Source organism: Grammomys surdaster, unplaced genomic scaffold, assembly GCF_004785775.1.
Source record: "Grammomys surdaster isolate TR1022 unplaced genomic scaffold, NIH_TR_1.0 184, whole genome shotgun sequence".
Classification (NCBI taxonomy): domain Eukaryota; kingdom Metazoa; phylum Chordata; class Mammalia; order Rodentia; family Muridae; genus Grammomys; species Grammomys surdaster.
This window is the reverse complement of record NW_021604629.1, coordinates 135,923-159,893: the sequence shown is the minus strand read 5'-3', so window position 1 is coordinate 159,893 and position 23,971 is coordinate 135,923. Positions and strand designations below refer to the sequence as shown.

At 38.1% G+C, this 23,971-nt stretch overlaps 3 protein-coding genes across 3 annotated transcripts; 1 reads left to right on the top strand and 2 right to left on the bottom strand.

Moving 5' to 3' along the window:
- Window positions 1–256: 256 nt before the first annotated feature.
- Window positions 257–1,381, top strand: LOC114621747 (olfactory receptor 2D2). The gene has a single exon (XM_028768107.1). The coding sequence runs from the start codon at window positions 348–350 to the stop codon at window positions 1,293–1,295; it is 948 nt and encodes a 315-aa protein (XP_028623940.1). The 5' UTR covers window positions 257–347; the 3' UTR covers window positions 1,296–1,381.
- Window positions 1,382–8,705: 7,324 nt separating this feature from the next.
- On the bottom strand, window positions 8,706–9,677 carry LOC114621734 (olfactory receptor 10A4). The gene has a single exon (XM_028768095.1). It carries the CDS (start codon window positions 9,660–9,662, stop codon window positions 8,715–8,717), a length of 948 nt encoding a protein of 315 aa, XP_028623928.1. The 5' UTR covers window positions 9,663–9,677; the 3' UTR covers window positions 8,706–8,714.
- Window positions 9,678–17,727: 8,050 nt separating this feature from the next.
- Window positions 17,728–18,681, bottom strand: LOC114621744 (olfactory receptor 10A5-like). Its single transcript, XM_028768105.1, has one exon. The coding sequence runs from the start codon at window positions 18,679–18,681 to the stop codon at window positions 17,728–17,730; it is 954 nt and encodes a 317-aa protein (XP_028623938.1).
- Window positions 18,682–23,971: the final 5,290 nt, after the last annotated feature.

Below are 23,971 nucleotides of genomic sequence, written 5' to 3'. Positions count from 1 at the left end.
CATAAACCACGAGGAGTCCACTGATAATACACTGGGACCTCACATTACAGCCTTACAGATTAATGCAGTCTGATTTATCATTGTGTTATGTCCAGAATAAAAAAAAGATGATTCTTTTCATCTACACCTACAACAATGTTCCATCTCATAAAGATCTGGTGTCCAAGCATTGGAAATGCTTGAACTCTTATAGCATGATAATCTTCTGAAGAACCAATAAAGGCAAGTTTTGAAATGTTTCCCAGTGATTGGGGCTATCTTTAAACTCTCCAAACTCTGAATAAATTAATTTTGTATTACACACTCCCGTGTTCATAGAGACTTCCTGCAGAAACAGCAGATGAACTATGAGACAGGCAAATCAGACACAGGTGACCGAATTTCTCCTTCTAGGACTCTCTGATGACCCCCACACCCAGAAGCTGCTATTCATCTTATTTCTGGGCATCTATCTGGTCACTGTATTTGGAAATCTACTTCTCATGTTTCTTGTTCGAGCTGACTCTCGGCTTCACACACCCATGTATTTTTTTCTGTGTAACTTGTCTCTGGCTGACCTTTGCTTTTCTACCAACATTGTTCCACAAGCCCTCATCCATCTCCTTTCAAAGAAAAAGACCATTTCGTTCAGACGCTGTGCGGCTCAGCTTCTGCTCTTTCTCATTTTTGGTTGTACACAATGTGCCCTTTTGGCTGTGATGTCCTATGATCGGTATGTGGCTATCTGCAACCCTTTGCATTACTCTAGCATCATGACATGGAGGGTGTGCATCCAGCTGGCTACAGTGTCATGGACTAGTGGCATTTTAGTGTCTGTGGTGGACACTACTTTCACACTAAGACTTCCCTATCGAGGCAGCAACAGTATTGCTCACTTCTTTTGTGAGGCTCCTGCACTTTTGACCCTGGCATCTACAGACATTCAAACTTCAGAGATGGCCATTTTCCTCATGGGGGTTGTGATTCTCCTCATACCTGTCTCCCTAATTCTAGTGTCCTATGGGCATATCATAGTGACTGTTGTCAAGATGAAATCAGCTGCAGGGAGGTTCAAGGCATTTTCCACCTGTGGTTCCCACCTCGTTGTTGTCATTCTTTTTTATGGGTCAGCGATTATCACCTACATGACCCCAAAGTCGTCCAAAGAACAGGAGAAACTAGTGTCTGTTTTCTATGCAATGGTGACACCTATGCTTAATCCCCTCATCTACAGCCTGAGGAACAAAGATGTAAAGGGAGCTCTGTGGAAAGTAGCCATGAAGAACTTCTCAAGAAGGCTTAGAGTCACTCACTGACTCAGGTACTCTTGACTTCCTACATTTAACACATGCTCGGTAGTCTTCTGTCTAAATGCAAGCTATGGTAAGATGCTCATCCTTGGACTTTGTCCATTAACGTACTTAAACCTTTATCCCATACTTCCTCTCTTGAAGGAAAAGGGTTATAATATATGAAGTAATAGGAGGGAAGATATACTTCCTTCCAATTTATTCTTTGACAGTGAAGAGATTCTGAGCTTCTGCTTTCATTCTTTGCAAATATACAATGTTCCCTCCTGTCAGTGATGCCATATGATTGGTATGTGGCAATATTTAACCCTCTGCATTACCCAAACATCAAAACCCAGAGGTCTTTTTAAAGAAGGTCTTTAAAAAGACCTTTCTAAAGTCTTAGAACCTTCTGAGACAAAAATATATCTTTTTAACTATGGTATATGTTGTTGTCTATCTCAGATCCTAATGTTTTCTTTTGTTATTTCTGAATTTCTTTCATTATCAAATAAATTTTGACAATATTACATAATATCTCACTGTGATCTAAGTACTATTTGTGTTTGCATGCACGTGTCTGAGGTGGGTAATGAAGAGGACCAGAACAATGAGGAAGAGTAAATGAGGCTCTCTGGAAAGTTCACATTCTTTTTAGACTTATGAAAATCATACTTATCAGGATAAGCTACCTTGACCCTCAATATGAATACACAGTCTTGAAACCAGTAAGAAATAATTACATATATAAGGGTTGTAATTAACTCCATGCCTGGAGGACTAAGAAGAAGGAACTAGGAACCAGGAATGGTAGCTGTATGCAAAGACTACCAGGCTAGGCAAGAGGTGTGGCCTAAGCTTTCTCTCTCTCTCTCTCTCTCTCTCTCTCTCTCTCTCTCTCTCTCTCTGTGTGTGTGTGTGTGTGTGTGTCTAAGCCATGAGAAAATGATTAAAAGTAATTCTTCACCTTCACCTACTTTCCGCTTCCCTGGTACTCTATCCAGATAGAACCTGGTGAACTAAGGAGCCTATATACACAACCCATAAACCCAGCAGACACTCTGAGTCAAAAAGCAAGGTGAGCAGGTAGAGGATGCATTTGAAAGGGCCAAGAGAAGAAGAAGTTCACCCTTTCAACCCCACCATGCATTTGTTAATTGTCCAGTGATTAATTCATATTTGTAATATAGAGAACACCAAATCCCACTAATGGCTTTACCATAGTGACACCAATATAGAACACATCTGCTTGATACCTAAAAGACTAGCATTGGTCAGAGTTATTTACTCAGGGGAATGAGGAGGAAAAAGTATTTAAAAAGATCCAATTAATTAGAAAATAAATACACCTATATTCCTGAGTCTAGTCATGAAACTTAAATTGGTAATTGTAAGGTTTCTTTTACTACTCTCGTTGGAATTGTTTCTGCTTTAGCCTCTACTTGTGGAAATTTGGCAGTGGTGACCTAAAATTTCTTTCCTGAGCATAAATCCACAGATTTCATTTTGTTGATTTTTTAAAATATATTTTTGGCTAGTGTTAATATTTAAAGAAGCATTAATGCCTGTGAAGCTTCTTGATTTCATATCCAGTCTTCCCTGCCTCCAGTGTATTTCAGAAGCCATTTTTGTTCTTGGAAATAGAAACAATCAATAAGGCAGCATTGTAATTTTACTTCAGTCTTCTATGATTCTCTCCATTTTTTTAAAAATATAGGCACTTAATACTATGGACTTACCCTTTAGAACTGCTTCATTGTGTCCTATAAGTTTGAGTATGTTGTATATTTATTTTCATTTAATTCTAGATAGTCTTTAATTTCTTTCTTAATTTCTGTCTTGACCCTTTTTTCATTCAATAGTGAGTTGTTCAGTTTCCATGAATTTTTAAGCTGTTATTTCTAATATCTAGCTTTAATCCATTGTGGTCAGATAAGATGTAACCTTTTGGAGAAAGTTCTATGAGGTGCTGAGAAGAAGGTATATTATTTTGTGTTTGGGTAAACTGTTCTGAAATATCTGTCAGGTCCATTTGGTTTATGATGTCAGTTAGCATTTTTTTGTTGTTTAGTTTTTGCCTGGATGACCTGTGTATTGGCCAGAGTGGGGTACTGAACTCTCTCACTATGGGTATGGGAAGGTTAAAATGTGATTTAAACTGCAGTAGTGTTTGTTTTATAAACTTGTTTGCCTTTTTTCTTTTATAAACTTGAATGCTTGTATTTGGTGACTAGATATTAAAAATTGCAATGTCCTCTCAGTGGAATTTTTCACTTATGAGTACAAAACGTCCTTCCATATTTTTATGATTACTTTTTGACTTGAAGTCAATTTTGTTGGTTATTAAAATGGCTACACTAGCTTGCATCTTAGGTGTATTTGCTTGGAATATGTACTTTCCATCCTATTACTCTAACATAAATCTATTCTCTGATGTTAAGGAGTGTTTCTTGGATGAAGCAAAAAGATGAATCCTGTTTTTTAATCCATTCTGTTAGACTGTGTCTTTTTATTAGGAAATTGAGACCATTGTTATTGAGAGATATCAATGACCAGTGTTTTTTTTTCTTAAATTTTATTTTATTGGATATTTTATATTTACATTTCAAATGTTACTCCCTTTCCAGGTCCCCCCCCCCAGAAACCCCCTATCCAATCCTTCCTCCCCCCTTCTTCTATGCGAGTGCTCACTCACCCACTGCTGCTTAACTGCCCTGGTGTTCCCCTACACTGGGGCATCGAACCTTCACAGGACCAAGGGCCTCTCCTCCCACTGATATCTGATAAGGCCATTTTCTGCTACATATTCGGCTGAAGCCATGAGTCCCTCCATGTGTACTCTTTGGTTGGTGGTTTAGTTTCTGGGAACTATGTGTGTTGGGGGTGTGGTTGGTTGATACTGTTGTTCTTCCTATGGGTTGCAAACCCCTTCAGCTCCTTCAATCTTTTCTCTAACTCCTCCATTAGGGACTTTGTGCTCAGTCCAAGGGTTGGCTTCGAGCATCCACCTCTGTATTTGCCAGGCTCTGCCAAGAGGTCTCAGGAGAGATGGCTCAGCCATTAAAGGATAGGGTCACAATCAAAAATATAAGAGCAGTGTTTCTTGATCCCTATTATTTGGGAGTGTGGTTAACCACTTCTGTAGTTAGCTTGAAGATTTCCTTCTAGTGTCTTCTGTAGGGCTGGATAGATATTGTTTGAATTTTTTTTTCATCATGGAATATCTTATTTTCTTTGATTGAAAGTTATGTTGGGTATAATACTCTGGGTTGGCATCTTTGGTCTCATAGAGTCTTTAGAACATGTGTCTAGGCCCTTCTGGCTTTTAAGATCTCTATTAAGCAGTCAGATGTTATTCTAGTAGGTCAGCTTTTATGTTACATGGTTTTTTCTTTGAAGTTTTTGATATTTATTCTGTATGTTTCTCATACCTTGATAGGCATCTCCTTCTTTAGGTTAGAAGAGTTTTCTTCTATAATTTTGTTGAAAATAGTTTTATATTTTTGACCTGGATTCATTTTCCTTCCTCTATTCCCATTATTTGTATTTATTTTTTCGTATCGTGCCATATTTTCTGAATGTTTTCAGCCAGATTTTTTTTTCAGATTTAACATTTTCTCTAGCTGAGATATTCATTTTTTCTGTTTAATAATCAATGTCTGAGATTCTCTTTCATCTCTTGTATTCTATTTGTAAGGCTTGCCTCTAAAGCTCCTGTTTGAGTTCCTAAATTTTTCATTTCCTGATTTCTCTCATTTTGTGTGGTCTTTATTGATCCTACTTTCACTCTCAGCTCTTGAAAAGTTTTATTCATTTCCTTCTACTATTTGTGTTTTCATAATTTTTAAAAAGGGATTTATTTATTTCCTCTTTTAGGACCTCTATCATGGGGATTTAATGTCTCTGTCTTGTGTGTCAGCTGTGTTGCAATTCTCAGGACCCACTGTGTAGGGTTATTGGGTTCTAGTGGATAAATATTGTTCTGGATGTTATTGACTATTTTATCATCTAGACAGACATCTGTAGTTGTGAAGATTGTATTTCTAGGTGCTGATATGGCCTTGACTTTGTTGAGTGTGTGTTTTGTTCTTAGTTTCTGTTGCCTTCTCTGGTCTTAGGAGGGTGAGGTGACTGTGTGTTACCTGGTAGGGAATTCTGAGATACTGCTAGTGTAATGTCTGAAATTACCCTGTGAGCCCTACCTGTCTAAGGATCATATAACTTCCTGGGATACTGGGAGTTGTAGTTTTTGGAAAAGAGCAAAGCCCTATGGGAAAAGTACAGTGGCCTATGGGTTTTGTACATAAAAGCTCCTACAATACGTGTCTCAGGGCCACAAAGCTGGAAGTTCTAGGGAATGGCCCTGACTAAAGTTCATCTTGGTCAGTATTTAATAAAGCTTGATTCAAATTTGACTCAAAATAGTGGAATTGTTTTTTTTTCCTCCATAGAATTTTAGGATTAACACTAGGTGTGGACATTGTAGGTTCCAGGTAAAATGTGTTTTCTAGATATTGAGGCTGAATCTTAGAAATGAGGATGGACTAGGATAGTACATAAATTGGTCCATAGGAGAAAGAAAGCAGGGTGTTCCACCAGGATCTGCTTAGTCCCTGGTAATGAGAGCAGAGAGTGGGGAGAGACTACAACAGATAGTAAGAGCTGAGGATGAAACTGTGGGATTGGATATGGAGAAGAGGAGAGAAAGAGAAGTTCTGAAACTTGTCTACCTGCTTTGATGATATACTTGATTCTTTGGCAGGCTTGGGTGGCAGGTTCTCAGGGAATGTCTGCTAGAGTTGGAGGTTGAAATAAAGTAATGAGTAGGGGGGAAGAAAAGTAGGAGGAGAAGATCTGTGTCATCCACTGGAGAAAGGGAAAGGGAAGTTTGCACAAGGTTCTTCTATCAAGCTGGAGATGAGACTTGGAGATTTGGTTTGGAGGAAAGGAGTAGGAAGTGAAGCTCTGCAGGTAGCCTACTTGCTCTCATGGCTGGAGTAGCCACCAGGGTTCCAGGGATTTTCTGCTGGAACCAGGAGCTGGGATACAGGGATGAGTTGGGGAAAGGTGATACACTGGAGATGAGAGCAGAGCAAATGAGAAGTTGTGGAGGGGGCCTGCTGCACAACTGACAGTGAAACTGTGGGGATGTATTGGGAAGAGAGGAAGAAGAGGTGAAGATCTAGAGTTAGTCTACCTGCTTCTCTGTCAATATTGAATTTTTTATAGTGGTTATATTGAATGAATTTTGCTCTATTAATGCTGCTTTTTAATTTATAGTTTCTAAGTATTTGACAAGGTACATGCTCTTATGTTCAAGTTTCAATCCCTAATGTTCAATATTTCAAAGAAATTTTTGTGTGTGAGCGCCTGTGTGTGTTTGCACAAGTTCACCTAAGTGTCTATGTGAATTTTTATGTATGGCACATATAGAAGCCCATGGAGCTCAGAAGATTGTGTCAGATCCCTTGGAACTGGAGTTACAGGAGTTGTTGGCTATGTTGTGGGAGCTAAGAATCGAACCTGGGTCCTTTGCCTGCTGAACCATCTCTCTAGCCAACCAATTCTTAAATGATCAAGACCTGGCAGATAGAGCTTTAGAACATGGTTCTTCAATGCAGTGCTGTAAGGATTTTGTGGCAGGGGCATTCCATTCAATATTTTCCAGATGTTTCCCAATCCTATTTTCTTCACTGAATTATCCTTTTGACAAGACTTAGACCAGATCACAAATGCAAAGATAGACAGGAGGCTATGTATTTAAAGAGTCCACAGAAATATTTGCCACATTGGTGGCCATCCTTGGTCACAGTGACCCATTTTGGGCCTCATCTCTAGCATTTTGATGTCTTTCACACAGTCCTAAATTTTTAGCCAGCCCAAACTTTTACTCTTGTGACTTGACTTTAAAATACAATTTAATCCTCTGCTACAGAATAATTCACTCTTAATGAACTTCATTACCTTTGGGCTTGTCATTAAGCTCAGAAATTAATCACCAAGTACCCTATTAATTAAGGGTTGGCCTGAATATTAGTACAGTTTGGTCTTTATTCAATTCTTATTCCTACACAGAAGCGTTTTATAAAATCAATACAGAGATAACAAATCAGTACCAATATGTGTATATTTTGTCTGTGAGTAGCACTGGATTTGATTGTGAGTAGCTATTGTTAAATTTTATACACTATAGAAAGCATGTGTGTTGTTATTGACAGTTAAAATATATTCTTTAATAAATAATGTGTTTTACTGCTGCTTTTTATTAGAGGGCTCTTGTTATCATGGTGCAAAAGGACTCTTTGTGCAGGAAACATGTGGTTGCAATTCCTCATGGTAGAAAAAGGTAGTACAGATCATAAAATCAGTGGAAAGGAAATGCCTCTGCAGTAAATGCTATTTACCCTGTCATGGCCATTGCATTGTTAGGAATGTGTTTGCACACATGTATGCTGTCAGCATACCTACCAAGACTACTGTTTGCTGAAAGTTCAGAGTTGTATGTGTTCACAGAGAAGAATCCCGAAGAGAGGCTGCTCTGTTGATCAAATGTACAGTCTTGAAAGAACAACTGAGCTTATGCAGTCACAATAAAATCACAAAAAAGTTGAGAAAACAAAATAACATTTGTGTATCATAGCAGGTCCCCCAACTTCTTTCCCTATCCTTAGCTGGACAGCCTGTGCACCCTTTGTACCAAGCATCATTCCATCTGCCAGTGGATAATTTGTGATTATCTGTGCAGAGCATATGATAATGTGCTTTAAATGTGCAATTTTTTTTTGATGAGACACATTGTAATTTTGGCAGCAGAGGCAGAGCTCTTTAATTGCCAACCATCATAAACCCTGGAGGTTTAAAGAATCTTTTCATTGCCTCTCTTTCTCACTAGGATACAAATTGCATCAGGCAAGAACTTTGTTTTGTTCTAGACTTTCTATTCAGGGGTTAGATTGGTTCTGATGTGGTTTTCAGAATCAAACTTTGAATGCAAGTAAGAAATCAATTGAAAATAAGGAGTGAAAGAGTGAAAAACATTTATTTGCTTTATTGGTATAATTATTTTAACTAACTGATGAAGATGCCCTTGAAGCATATAGATAATGTGTTTGGGCAAATTGAGGGAAGTAAAACAGGTAAAGAATGAGTTGGATCAAGAATTTCAGGATTAAAATAAAAAAATATGGTGAGTTGCAGGAAATTGTCCACATGCAGTAGATCCTAGCTGAAGTGCTGAGGAGTATCCTAGAAAACCTAGCACCTCAGTCTCAGAGTTGGCCTGCAGTACTTCCTTCAGCATCTGTGTTCTTTCTTCCTCAAGTCGATCCTAGTGGAAAGTCCAAAATTTCAGTAGATGCATAGTGTCCCCTGAAAGAGTAACCACTTGGAGAATTCGGTGTTCTTTGTTTTGTCCTCACACCGTGCTCTTGCCAGTTTCTAAGTCAATCATAGTTTCTGAGGGCCCAGAGTTCTATGAATGATCCGCCTCAATGCAGCCTTCACCTCATTATTCCTTAAGCTGTAGATGATGGGGTTCAACATGGGAGTGACAACTGTGTAGGAGAGTGACAACATCTTCTTGTTCTCAGGGGAGGTGTTTGAGCGTGGCCGGAAGTATGTGAGGATGGCAGTGCTGTAGAAGAGGGAGACAACCAGGAGATGGGAGGAACAAGTGGAAAAGGCTTTGCGTTTCCCCTCAGCTGAAGGCATTCTGAAGATGGTGGAGAGGATGCGGACATATGAACCCAGGATCAACAAGAAAGGAAAGAGGATGAATAGGACAGTGGCTGTTAGAGCCTCCAGCTCAAACAGGGAGGTATCAGCACAGACCAGGGCTATGACAGGGGGACTGTCACAGAAGAAATGGTTTACCGTGTTGGGGCCACAAAAAGGGAAACTGAAAATCCATGTGGTTTGCACAGTGGCCACTGGGAACCCTGAGAACCAAGAGGCAGCTGCCAGCTGGGCACAGGATCTGCGGCTCATGATTATTGGGTAGTGCAAGGGATCACAGATTGCCATATAGCGGTCATATGCCATTGTGGCCAGGAGGCAGCACTCAGCAGCCCCGAAGAAAAAGAAGAAATACATCTGAGTAGCACAGCCAAGGAAGGAAATGGTTTTGTCCTGGAGTATCAGAGTACTCAACATCTTGGGCACGATGACTAAGTTGAAGCCTATTTCCAGGAAAGATAAGTTTCTGAGGAAGAAGTACATAGGACTTTGCAGGGCAGAGTCAGCTGTAGTAACCAGGATAATGAGGACATTGCCCATGAGTGTGACTAGGTAAATGATCAAGAACAAGAGAAATAGTAGAGCCTGTACTTCATAGGACAAACTTGAGAAGCTCATAAGAATAAATTCCCTGACAATTGTCCAGTTTCCCCAGGTCATTCTTTTGCATGATCTCATTGGGCATTCAAGATTCAGGAAGGTGGAAAAAGCTTTCACATGCTACGTTATAAGTTTATATTGTACTCTAAATAGGGAACTTTATGTGGTTCTATATTCTACATTTGTTATTACTATTTAATATCAAGCATTTGTTCTCTCCAAAATGTATGACATTTTGACCATTGGGAAAAAATTCTGCTTTTCCCCTCCAGTTAAACTAAGATGCATTATATATATTTGTACATGTCCAAGCTTTTCTTTGTTCTGTGGAGAACGCATGAAGGTACAACTCCACTTACCTTCCTGCCCTAGTACTCTTCAATAGTCAGTAGTGTTAAGAAAGACAGGGAAAATGTTTTTGAAGTGAGGGGTCTTGATGTACAATGGAAGATGATGAAGCTTGACTCTGCACATTTTGTATAGTAAAATGGGAGAAGAGAAAAAAATAAGAAACAGGCATAACAATTAAATGGAAATGATTCCTGAGTAGTAGTTCTAAAACTGTCCCAATATCCAGACTCTTAATATTGAGAAAGATTTAATATTATTGCAAGAGGCCTTATTTATGTACTCATCAGGATTTATAACACAGAGGTGAACATATATGCATTTCAGAGAGGAAGAACTCTCAAGGATAGTATATATGATCAAAGAAAACATAGTTGAGATGACATCAGACTCATGGGAGAATCCTGATGTGTTATGTAAGCTTTTATATTATCTCCTCTTGGATAACTTGTGCTTGGCTCTTGAGGTGTTTGATGGTCATACATTATGTGTTAGTAAAATCCACCTCGAACATCCAGATGTCAGTACTAAGAAAGAATTTCCAAGAGAAAGAAATAGAAGATTTCATTAATAGCAAAGTTCTAAAATTTGAAGCCTCAGACTTTGATGATGAGAATCTTAAATAAAGGAACAAAATTAAAATGTGTAGCATGCGGTCTTATGCATTATATATGCTCAGTAAAAGCCATGATGATGATGACAACTGATGATATATTTTCTTTCTAAGATAAGAAGCAAATCCATCCAACCCATTGTCCAAACTCTTTTTAGCCTATAATATTCAAATTTCTAAGACAAAAGAAAAATAATTATTGAATAAATACCAATTATGCTCAGTGTGGTAGTCCTCAAAAGTCATAACTGATAATTGATGCCAAGTGATCATCTCTGCTCTTGTAGAAATAGCCTTCTCCATAATTAGACATATCACTATCGAATTTGCTGGTAGAATGTATGCTTTGTGTGTGGTGTGTATGAGCAATGCTGCACAATAAAGTTGTCAGAAAGCAAGGCATTTGGGTGTAGAGAGTGTTAGAAATGCATCCTAGAAAATAAGACACTCAAGTCCCATGCAGGTTCAAGAGTCTGGCATTGAAAATTCAGAAGGAAAGGGAAATACAAAACAGGGATACTTAATGTTTTTGCTGACTAATATCTATTTAAAAATCCTCAACCTTGGCTTCTCTATATGGGCCTCTGTGTCTTTATCTATTTTCTGTGCCTTTTCTTGGGCCTCTTTCTCTCTATCTGTTTTATCCTATTCTGACATGTTAATTTTTGCTTTACCATATCATATCATATTATATTCCCTTAGAAGTTTGTTTGTTTTCCAATGAGAGACAGAAAGTGTGGTGGTAGTGCGTGGATCTGGATGAGAGAGAAAGTGGGATAGAGGGAGAAGAAATAGTAATTAGTATAAATCATGTGAGAAAAATGTTTTCAATAAGAAAAGAATAACAACAACAATAACAACAAAAATCCTTCTTTGATATTTGTTTACATAGTAACAGATCATTTATGAAGTACTAGCTATAGTTTCTACAACTTCATTAAAGACTTATCAAATATTGTGTTAAAACATTGTTAAATAATTTAAAAATAATCCCTTGAAGTCTAGCCACGACCAGTGCCAGGTTGGACTGTGGTTAGCACAGTTTTCTAAGGACACAGAGCTGTATGACTCCAGTTAGATACTGGAAAACAAGCGAAAAGAAAGAAAATGGTTATCAAAAAGAACACTTAGGAAAGTTCAGGGACTTCATGTGAACCCAACTAGTTATATAGCTCTCTGGCTTTCAGGAAGGGGAGACTGCTCTTAAAGTACTGCCAGCGAATGGCAGTGCTTAAGTTAAATGAAGATTTGGATGGAATGAAAGATAAGGTATTAGAGCTGTCATTATGCAGCTTTGCTTGTCTACTGTTTTCTGAAATGCCTCCTGGTGTATCTTCCTGAGGACTCAGGGTTGAAAGAGACACAGAAAAACCAACCAACCAACCAACCAACCAACCAACCAACCAACCAAATTTAGGGCTTCTCATCTGCCTCATTCCCTGTAGTTGTAATTATGTACTTTCCTTCACTTGTTTTCATCCCTTACCAACCTTCCACTTAGTATTTTCTCCTTTTGAGATATTCTTTCCTCTCTTCTTCATTCATACCCATAATTTCCCACTTCTCTTTCAGGTTTTGTTTTCCCTACTATGCAGAGAAAGGACAGCAGAGAAGTCTCTGGGAAGATACTGAAAATGGTCTTTCAATAACTGAGGTTCTGTTTGTGAGGATATTATCAGTGCAGTAGAACTCAGTTTCCTTTACGTATTGAACAGTGAATACAGAGCTCTCACTGATTGTGGTTGTGACATAGACACAGAGTGAGCTATAGCAGGAAGTGAAAGTAATGGAGAAACTTAGTTGAGGTTGGTGGCTTGGGCAGTAACATCTCTCTGTTCATAGTGTCTCCTTTCAGGACTAATACCTTGGAGGTTCTGTGTTTTCTTAAACATGGAGGAACTAGGAAAATACTAAAGTGCTTAGCAAAATTGTCAGATAAGTGATGTTTTCAGTCACACAGATTTATCAGCAAGGACTCTGTCGTCAGTGCAGGTCAGAGTTCTGAAGGTGAGATAATTTTTTGACCCATCATAAAATTGAACACTGACATAACTGATACTATTTTTTTCTGATACATAGACTAAAAGTCCTGACTATGTGGCAGGATGATGGTGAGGGACCAACTGAGATGATCCATATGCAAACACACACTTAATATTTTAAAGTACATGTCACTATTGCTTCACACATTTCTCAGAATCCGTATTTTGTCAAATTCTATAAAATTACACATGCTTTGTTGGAGACTCTGATCTGTTTTCCCATCTCTTAGAAATTTGTCAAAGAAGACATGTTTTTGGTGATGATCCATCGTAGTTACAAAAGCTTGTAAGTCTATGCCACCAACCCCTCACCTTTTACTCACCTCTTGTGAGTGACATCTGTCAATATAAACTTCGGAGAAGCTTTCCTCTGTGATAGTCACTAGGAGTAGCCTCAGGCTATTTGGTAATGAGTGACTCCAGGAGAGCCCTAAATTTTGGCTTTTACTGTGCCTGCCTGTTTTTCCAGATAAGCAGTAAGTAGTTCTGAGTCAGTTATCCCAGAAACACTCTGGGCTAGGCTTGTTTCCATCCCATTATCCAGTAGACTCTGGGTTCTGCCACTGTCAAGTTCTGCCAGATGCTTTGTTTCAGGGCTGTGCCAGTCACCTCAGGTAAATCTTGTGTACTGGCTGGGCCAGTTCTTGTAAACAGGCTCTGAGAGCTGTGCAGTGCTCATCACTCCAGAGATACTCTGCTTTGCGCCCATGTCTGTCACTCTGGAGGATTCCAGCCTGGGTCTCAAGACTATTTCATTCCCCGCTGTTTATCATAGCCAAATGACTTCCCTTAATGCTTCCTCTTCTTCAAAATTGCATTTCTCAAAAATGTCTTTGAAGTATGTATTCAATTTTAAGTTTCCCATCGGAGCATTAACTGTATCTGACTTGCTCATTATTGTTTCTTGGTTTCAAGCATGGTGCCTACAACCAACAGTAATGTGAAAATAGTTATGGCTACCCCATGCTCTCCATCATTTTTCCTCTCATCCTTTTCCTCAACACCGCTTTCATTCTAGCATTTGCAAGAGGTCCAATCATAACACATGCTCTCATAACAACAGAAGAAACGCAAAAGATCCACTTGGAATGTCATGTATCAAATGCTTATCAAATGCTTATCAAATGCTTAACTGATGCGAAGTATTTAGTAGTAAATGGCCACCACTTAATGGGATATAAAGTTTAGAAGGGAAACCAAACAGAAAGAAATCTTATAAAATAAGAAGTTACAATTGTGATAAATGTGTAACCAGGAGACAATGATACAGCAACAAAAGCAGTATTGACTTTTTTCTTTTTTTCTAGATATAAAAAATGAGTCTGAAGGAATGATAGGAAAATTTACTAGTCCTTGTGAGCCAGGTAAATATATATATGGATGGTCAAGAAAGATGCCTTTAAGAAGCCAAGAGTCTGTGTATTATCTTGGTCACATCCACAATGGCACTGTATCTTAGTGGGAGTGGAGGAAACAGAGCTGTCAGTCCCCTGTGTTTGTGTGGTTCTGAAGCCATTGCAGAAATAACTATGTCATGAAAAGTATTGTTCAAGTAAGGAAAATACTTACTTCTTCTTATGTGTTAGGATATATTTTTGCTATTTGAGAAATGCCTAGCATTGGAAGATGAGTTTGAATATACTTAGTTTAAATACATTATGAGAGCATCCATAGAAAACTCACACTGGTGGGTAAGTATTGAATTTGGAATTTGGAGGAGTTATCCAACCCAGCTCCCTTGGATTTAAAGTTTCAGTGATCATTATTCTTTTTAAAGTGTTTTTGTTTTGTGTTTTGGTTAAAGGGTTTGCAGTTTTGTTTTTGTTTTTTTTTTCTTCTTAACTCAAAGCCATAGATGTTGGAGATTCCTGAAGGGACAAGTATAGAGATGATAACTGGTACGTTTCCCATTCAATCCTCTTGGGCCACTCTTTCTCTATTGTGGAGAATTCTACACAATCATATGATGAAATATGTTCATATCAACTCCTATTTCTCTAACTCTACACATATGCCCCCAAACATGTTTCTTTTTCAATATAAGTTTTTGGGTTTGCTTTTTGAAAACCTATTAAGTGAGATCAGTGCTGCTTATATGTGTACAGATGTGGACCATCCACCAAGGGAACACCTACCAGTAGGAGAAGCTTCAATAAAAGAATGATTGTCCCTTCTTCCAGTAGCTATTAGCCACCAATACATCCTCTTTAAAAAGTAGGGCCTGGAGTGGGACATCTCTTCTGATGTTGGAATTTTGACTGTCTTCATCTTGTCTAGGTCTTGTTTGGTAATCAATTTATCTACTGTGAGTTCATTAGTGCAGTAGCCATGCTGTGTCCAGAAGTTAGCCTTTCACAGCATTCCACCCCATCCTCCAGCTGTCCCTCTGTGCCAATCTTATACACTGTGAATCCTCCCTCAGTTTCTAGAAACTTTAATTTTAAAAATAGAGGTAACACACATTTATGATTTGAAAATTCAACACATCCCTAAACTTTGCACAAGCTTTACTTTCAGATTTTCTGGTGCCTATGGAAGAATGTCCTTGAATCCTAAAAATCCCTCTGATCCCGAGGTACCTGGAAGAATGCTCTCTCTTTCTTCTTTCCGTTATAGATGAGTATTCTATTATATGATCCATGGTAAGGAAAAAGGCTTGCTTATGCCTTATTGTTACCTGGAGGAGCAGACTGATCCCAGGATTTCATGTGAAATCAAAGCTTGTCTTCATACTGTCTCCTCTCTACTGTTCTGTTTCTCCTCAATTATTCCATTAGTAATCAAGTTGTCTTCTTGAGTTTCTGGCTCTAGAACCAATATGTGATGATCATTGCTGTGTCCCACAGAGACTTAAGATCCTCTTGGTTTTGGGATCATGCATTCTGAACAGACAGAAGACACAGAAGAAAAAGTCACTTAAAAAGCCCCATCTTTTTATATAGTTTGTGTGTTTTTCAGGACTCCTTAGTTCTGCTGCATGAACTGGTCTTTCTACAAACTCATCCCTCATCTTTGGAGTACCACAATTACCCACATGTAATCTACAATCACTGCCCATAAACTCTTTTTCAAAGATTATTTTGAATTAACTTTTTTCTCATAACACTTCAACTCAGCATCATTTTAAAAAGCTGAAGTACCCCATTCATTTGTCAATTTTTATACTATAAAAGACAGGGATAGGGGATAGTTTCTCACTTACTGTACAAATCTGGGTATCTGAGTTCAAATCTCCAGCACCTTTGTGAAAATCCAGACATAGCCACATGGACATGTAACCTAAAGACTGACTAAGGAGCAAAGTCCTGCAGGTCTAAGGAGCTTTATAGACAGCCAGCCTATCTAAAATGGTGCTTCTGAGTCAATGAGAGATCCTGCCTCAAAGGAACAAGGGAGAGAGTGATAGAGGAAGATACTCAGTGACCTCTTTTCATCTCTACATGCATGCAGTTGCTTGCACAGGTGAATGTACACAGCTCAATACAAAACACAACACACAATTTATAATTTAAAGATTTTATTGTGCAAAGTAATGATGTATTCAACATTGAGTTAATTATCATTTACGTCTTTTATTTAGAGTCTTAATGGATATTCTTTTTACAATCGTTTAAAATAGTGCCTATATCTTAGGCTCCACCCACAGCTATGGGACAACCCTTGATGGATTTGGTTTTGGTTTCTGGGATATGGTATTGCCTGTCATGATGTTTCACTAGTTTAGACTATCACATTCATCTGTCTCAACATTTAGTGTTCTAGTGGACAGATTGGAATTATCATTCTATTGTTGTTGTAAATGGTAAATATCTATGGCCTCATTCATCTGCCTGTCTAGTGTGTGTGTATGTGTGTATTGTGTATTTAAACATCAAGTGTTATTATGGCAATACTTTGGATTTGAAGTTCTATAGTTTTAAATCTAACTCTAACTCTCTTCATATTCCCCTAGTGTTTTTTTTTTTTTTGAGTTCTGTGGAATATAAGGCTTTTGATATACCTAAACAAAATGAAGTTTTAGTTTTCAAAGAATTAAAACGTACTTCAAGAAAAACAAGAGTTGTAAAGTAAACAGACAAGAGTATTTATAAAATTGAAATTATTGATCAACTTGGAATTTAAGCACAAAAGAATAATACACACTGCATGATAAATCATAGTGGATACTTGAAAGATGGATGAATTTGACCAAACTAATGCTATCAGCCTTTCAAGAGAAAAAAATGGAATACCTGTGTTAATTATGTGTAGCATATATACAGAGGTTCAAATGAAATATGTAACTTTCTTCTCACTCATCAATTTTTCCTCATTCTTCAAGATTTATTTTATTTAATTAAAAAATCACTGAATTTAGCTTGCATATGAAATAATCAATATTAATTTTATCATAACAAATATTCTTGATGAAGTATCAATGAAATAAACTGCTGGTAGAAGTTTAAATGGCTTGATTTTTTAAAATTATGTAATACTATTCTTGCATTTATCTTTCGCCCCACAAATTCATTTTCTAGATGTACATTTGTCACACATACCATTAGAAATAAAAGACACATGCAAAAGGATCTTGATGGCATGATTTGTAACAGTAAATGACTCATCTGAACCAAGCACAAATAGTTTCAGTCTGCTTTACCCTGATGGAAGTGGTTTAATAACAAGTACGTGTTCATTGGAAAGGTGAAAAGCATGGGCAGTCTAGAAGCATGAAGAAATTGGAAAGATAAGAATGTCATTCTGGACAGCGCTAATACTACTTACTCCCCTGTGGATCTCTTAACCACCACTTAGTCCTTCAGGAGAATCCCACCTCATCTGTCCACACTACTCATGGTTCATCTCTCTATGGTTCTCTGGGTTCCTTTTGTTCTTTATTCACCTCAAATTCTAGGTGATTTAAGAGTTATGTTCATGACTATGAATAGAAACTAAATAACAAAATTAAAGATACAGTTTTGTGAGTATATGAGTAGCAAATAAAATAAATTTTGTGTAGATTGCAATAATATGTCTAAACTACATTGGCAACTGGAATTCATCACAATAGAGAGCAATGGGTAGATATGAATCACAAATATATGCTCTCCATCCAACAAATATTAACCTTACCTTTTAATATTTACAGAATAAATTTTCTGAGGGCCATAGCCTTGTGAAAGGTCCTGCTGAGGGCATTCTTCACCTCATTATTTCTCAAGCTATAGATGATGGGGTTCAACAGAGGAGTCACAACAGTGTAGGACAATGATAACAATTTTTTGCTTTCAGGGGAATTCTTTGATTTAGGCCTAAAGTAAGTGAGACTTAAAGACACATAGAAAAGAGAGACAACGAGGAGATGTGAGGAACAGGTGGAGAAGGCTTTGTGCTTCCCTTTAGCTGAAGGAATCTTGAGGATGGAAACTGCAATGAGAGTGTAGGAACATAAGATCAGCAGGCAGGGTATCATGACAACCAGAATGGTCCCAACAATTGCATAGACCTCAAATCGTGCTGTGTCTGCACAGACCAGCCTCAGCACAGGTGGGCTGTCACAGAAGAAGTGGTTCACCTTGTTGTTGGCACAGAATGGAAAACTGAAGAGCCATGTGGTCTGCACAGTGGCTACAGGGAATCCTGGAAACCAGGAGGCAGCAGCCAGTCTGATACGTGTCTCTTGGTTCATGATGACTGGGTAATGTAAGGGACTGCAGATGGCTACATAGCGGTCATATGCCATGGTGGCCAGGAGGAAACATTCAGCCACTCCAAAGAAGAAGAAGAAATACATCTGAGTGGCACAGCCCAGAAAGGAGATGCTTGTGTCCTGGGCAATCAGGGTTCCCAACATTTTGGGTACTATGACCAGGTTGAAGCCTAGCTCCATGAATGATAAGTTCCTGAGAAAGAAATACATGGGACTTTGCAGCATGGGGTCAGCCAAGGTCACCAAAATGATGAGACTGTTTCCCAGAAGAGTGACTAGGTAGATGGTGAGAAAGGCTAGGAATAGTACGGCTTGTATTTCAGTAGGCAGGGAAGAGAAGCTCATGAGGATAAATTCAGTTACTCCTGTCTGGTTTCCTGCAGCCATGGGTATGCCCCAAAACTTCCTGTGCATAAAGACATATTCTTGAGTACAGAAATCAGATTCCGGATTCTTTCCCTCCAGATTACTGACTAATTTTAGGGAAAGAGCCAAGGCCAGGATCCTTTGGAAGAAGAGGATCAATTCCTAGTGCATAAGTTGAGACATGCCTGAGGGAAAATATGAGGTTGATTTTTCCCAGTTTGTACATAAACATCTAGAAAGACCAAGCATAGGAAGACCCCTGAGTTTGTAGAAAGGGCATTGAAGGATATATTTTTGGAGATGTGATGGTCTTGAATGCACCCAAAATTTTAAGAAATATATCTAAAGTTAATAATTTACAAAAGTATACCAAATTGGAATTTATCAAGGCTCTAGAAATAAAATAATAACAGTGGCTAGGCCAACTACTGATTTTTTTCTATTTTTTTTGAGTTTTGACTTTGAGAGGTGAGTGATAGACTAGCAGCTATTGAAAACAGTCAATATTCTCTCTTCTCCTGAAATTTCTATTTTCTGTGTGAGCACTTTGACCTCAGAATAATGGTGGAAAATCAAGAAAGAACATGTATTTCCTTTTCCACATCCAGATTTAGGGTCTCATTATATGGCTCTGTTTGGCCTTGCATCCTCAATCCTCCTGCCTCTGCCTCCACCTCCTTAGTGCTGGGAGTAAAGATGTGCACTGCCACTATTGTCATGTAGCAGACGTTTAAACATGACTGCGGAATGGCAAATCCAGTCTGATTTCTACTAAATTATATTTTACAGAATTCTTCTACTTTAGAGAATTAATGAAGTTTCTAAAACAAAATTGCAATAAATATAGTGGAAAAGATAATGATGGAAATATATATCATTAAAATCAACGAGTTCAGGAGGTTCCTTAAAAGTAATTGGATCCTATGTGTATTATTTGGTTCTAATTTTGTTGATTATGAACAAGCACTTAGCATCACTGTTGCAATCTATGACATTGAATTCTAAGAAAACATCCTTATACAAAGTTGGAAAATGAAATGTACTAAGCAATATGTATTTAGGTAATCAACATAAGAAACATAGTAAAAAAGACAAAACATTATGAAAAGTAAAAAACAGAAATTTAAATTCTGGTTGTAACTGGTCATACCAGCATTTGGGAGTCTGAGGCAGGTGATAGTCATGTGTTCCAGGCAAATCTGTGAGTTCCAGGCCAGCCTGTATTAGAGACTAAGGCTTGTCTCAAAAAATAAAGTAAACAAAAAAGTTTAAAAATCCAATAAATCAACGTTTATACAGTAAAAAGTAAAAAGCAAAAAAAAAAAAGGTTGCCATTAGATATTTTACACTCTTAGATTTTTATCCCATGCTAATGAATTTGGTCTCTATTTTGTAAAGGAAGAAACCATGTGAACATTGGAGCACTGGGATGACATGTTCATACATTTTGTGTAGATAAATTACTCTGACAAGTGTGAGGCCAGGTGGTATAGCATGAGTGAAGAAGAGGGATGAAAGCTGTGTGCCCAGAAACAAGGAGACCAGGTTGTAGGCTCAGCTTTCCCAGGAGTGTTTACTATTAACCAATTCTGAAGCAGGAGAAAAATTTATTGAAAAATCTCAATATTATTTAATAAATAATGTGACTATCAAGGCTACCTTTAAAATTCCAAAGCTTTATCAAGGAACAGGGGATTGTTATCACAGAATGACTATGGTCAAATTGATCAGAGATTTTCCTGAAGCATATAACATCTTGAGTTTTCTAATAAAGTCTTACAAAATTGTAAAGGGCTCAATAATGCAACAGAAACTCTCAGGTAGAAACCTTCTTACTGTCACTCAACGGCAATTCCAGCTCTGTCATACAAGTTATGAATTAAAAAAGACATATCGTGACTTTTATAATGAACCGGTCTGTATCTTAAACTTGGGGGTAATATGGAAAATTTGGTTATGTTTTCCCATTAGAAAAATAATTCAACAATACAAAATAGATAAAAATACCCTTATAAACCACAACTTTGGAGGGGGGAAGAAAGAAAATTGCTTACCAACATCCATTTTAAAGGAAATGTTAGTATCCTGGGTTTTGTACTGTAAGGCAGTTTTATAACTATTCACCAGACTTTTCTACTCTACTTCCTGCAACTGCATACAAAGTTAAACTTATTTCAAGAAGTAATATAAGAAATATTTAAGTTTTATCTTTAAAGTAAAGGTCATGTATTAACAGATGGAAAGAAGTAGCTTTGGAAAGGGTTCCTTTATGATGAGGGGCAACTGGGTATTTGGAGATAACTTCATCATATCAGTTGATTGTGATAATTTGTTATGTCTTTCACAAAATTACCATATTTATTCACATAAAATTGTGAACAGAATTTTACAGCAAATTAAAAAATCTGCCAGATCCAGAATGTCAGTGAGCTTTGAATGCATTTCAAAAGCTGCACTTTGTAATGGAACCAATGAAACACTAAGTCAATAACAAGGGAATGGTAACAATGAAGACAAAACTGTCTTACAATTAATGAGAGAGGAATCTTTAAGAAGATTAGAAATTTCTTTAAAATCTCTGCAAATTTGTTGTTCAGAATCATGGAATCAGTGAGAATATTTAAGTAGCGTAAACAGTAATGGACATTCCATCTGTCTTCTTTCCTATCTATTTACCAGTACTACTTGTCTTTATACTTAAGTAATGCTAAGTGAGACACTTGGGCCTTACTGGAGCAGGCTGAAGAAACGGCTAAGAGATGCATCTGCACTGAGCTATGCAGGAGCAGAGGAAGCTGAAGCAGATGTCAGAAAACCTTCAGTTGTCCTCAGCTGTGTCTCTCTTGTCCTTGGAGTCAGATGAGGAGAAAGAATTTTTATTTTCCCAGGTGTTAGTAGATTTTCTTTTATTCCCCATGGAACCTGTCCTTTCTTGAATCTATTGTCCTTTGAGGACACAATGAAGCTCCAATACCAACAGGATAAGCCTCAAGAAAGCAGGCCAAATGCTGGTAAAGGGAAGCATCATCACCGTGTGTGTATAGGAGCATGCTGAGAGTCTGAAGCTGAAGGACTTAAATCTAACCCTAGCACAGGGACTCTCTGCTTGTGATGCTCACCAGTTTTGTTCAGTTTCCATTTTGTTAAAAGACAATTTTATTATTGGATAGAAGTGATGCTATGGTGAAATAAATTGGCTTATATTTGTTAAAAATATTGCTATCATTTATCAATTTAATTAATAGTCATGTCACATACTACCACAGGTGAGGCATTCTTCTGTGCATTCAATTATACAAGTAAAAAAAAGCCAGATAAGGCTTATATGGCATATATATATATATATATATATATATGTTCTTAGAGATGGGTTCTCATAGTACAGGATGGTCTTGCATTCATTATGTAGCTGAGGATGACTTTGAACTGCTAACCCTCCTGTCTTAACTTACCAGTTACTGAGATTTGTGCAGTGGAGTATGCCCAATGTATGTAGTGCAGCATGTCGAACCAGAACTTCAAGTATTATATGCAAGCACACTACCAACAGAGCTACATCCCCAATCTAAATCTTAGTCCATATTTAGTGGCATCTCCAAGCAGATTAGCACAAAATAAGACTAAATGGTCTCTAAAAATCCAGGAGACAAGAAGTATAGCAATATGGGGGAGTGTGTCCCAAACACATAGCTTTTAGTATTAGATTCATCATCTTTAGTTATCATGTCCTATGCTGATCATTCTCTAAGAAATTGTACAAGGAGGAGACATACACTTTGTCCATAATTTTTCAGGTGACTTGATCCTATTTGTTTTTGAAGGACCCAGTCAGCTGTTCAAGACAGAAATAGAATGAAATTAGATTATTATTTTTCAGCAAGCTTAATTAATTTCTTTTTGTATAAATTCCCTATGTTGTTGGAGCTATAGCTGGAGCTTGAGACATTGGTGTGGGTTTTACAACATAGTGGGTGAATTTCATTTTTGTAATTTAATTTAATTTTTTACTTATTCACTTTATAGTCCACTCACTGACCCTCCTCCTCATCATCCCCTTCCATAATCCTTCCTCTATCTCCCTCTCCTTCTCCTCTGAGTGGATGGTGGCCCATTGAGTATCCCCTCCTCCCCGGCACTTCAAGGCTCTGCAAGGCTAGGTACTTCCTCTCTCACTGAGGCCAGACAAGGCAGCCCAGCTAGAAGAACATATCCTGTGTGCAGGCAACACCTTTTGGGATAACCCCACTCCAGTTGTTCAGGACCCACATGAAGACCCTGCTGCACATCTGCTACATATGTGTGGGGAGGCCCAGGTCCAGCCTGTATGTGTTTTTTGGTTGGTGACTGAGATTCTAAGAGCCCTAAGGATAGTTGACTCTGTTGGTCTTCCTGTGGAGTTCCTATCCCCTTCAGGGCCCACAATCCTTTCTTTTATTCTTTCATAAGAGTTGGTGTGTTAATATCTAACAGAAATCTTTGGTGGACATGTTTCCAGAGGTCAGTTAGCTATACATCATGAAGATGGCATAAGAGTTTTGATAAAATTGCCCATTGTGGCAATACAGCATTTAGCTGAAGTGAGGAGTCACCAGTACTGGCCATTAGCAGCATCTGTGTTGCTAGTGCCTGTAGGTCCTTGATTTGGTTTATCTGAACAGAGGCACAGTGCACTGTCATCTTTTATGGGAATCATGGTCCTTATTTTACACTCTCCTTTCACTAGCCCCTCTGCACAGGGACACAGAGAGCTTGGGCAAGGTGACAATCTTTCACATGGAGATGATGACCTCTTAGGAACATATAGTACTCAGTATGACCCTTGTAGCCCCCATGGCAACAAAGGCATTGAACCTGGTTCTCTGGCTGGCATGTTTACTTAAAAATCTCATCCTGGAGGAAGATTCAGAGGAAATAGTCAATGATCTCAGATTCCTTGATTGGCACTTAGGTAGGGCACTTAGACATGTCCTTGTCTGTGTGGGCAAGCTTGGGATGAGAATTCATTCCTTTGGCTTTACCTCTGTAAAGTCCAGCATTCTCTGGCCAGGCACAGACAGGACTCATGGCCCGGAAGGCCTTTGCAGTAGCCACGGTCTGTACTGGGTCTTCCAGAGCCTCTTGCTACAACTATGCTTTCTGCCATTTGGTGTTTACCAGGGGAGGCAGAATTAAATTATTCAGTTTTAGGCTTTTAAAGTCCTGTTACTAGAGAAAGTAAAAATCATAATTGTGTTTTAAATTTTAATACCATTTAAATGCATCATTAAATTACAAAACAATATAGAAATTACCTTAAATCCACTAATAGGAG

What these genes read in the sequence shown, in the direction of transcription:
- LOC114621747 (XM_028768107.1), top strand. Translation starts at nt 348, where the DNA reads ATGAGACAGGCAAATCAGACACAGGTGACCGAATTTCTCCTTCTAGGA.
- LOC114621734 (XM_028768095.1), bottom strand. Translation starts at nt 9,662, where the DNA reads ATGACCTGGGGAAACTGGACAATTGTCAGGGAATTTATTCTTATGAGC.
- LOC114621744 (XM_028768105.1), bottom strand. Translation starts at nt 18,681, where the DNA reads ATGGCTGCAGGAAACCAGACAGGAGTAACTGAATTTATCCTCATGAGC.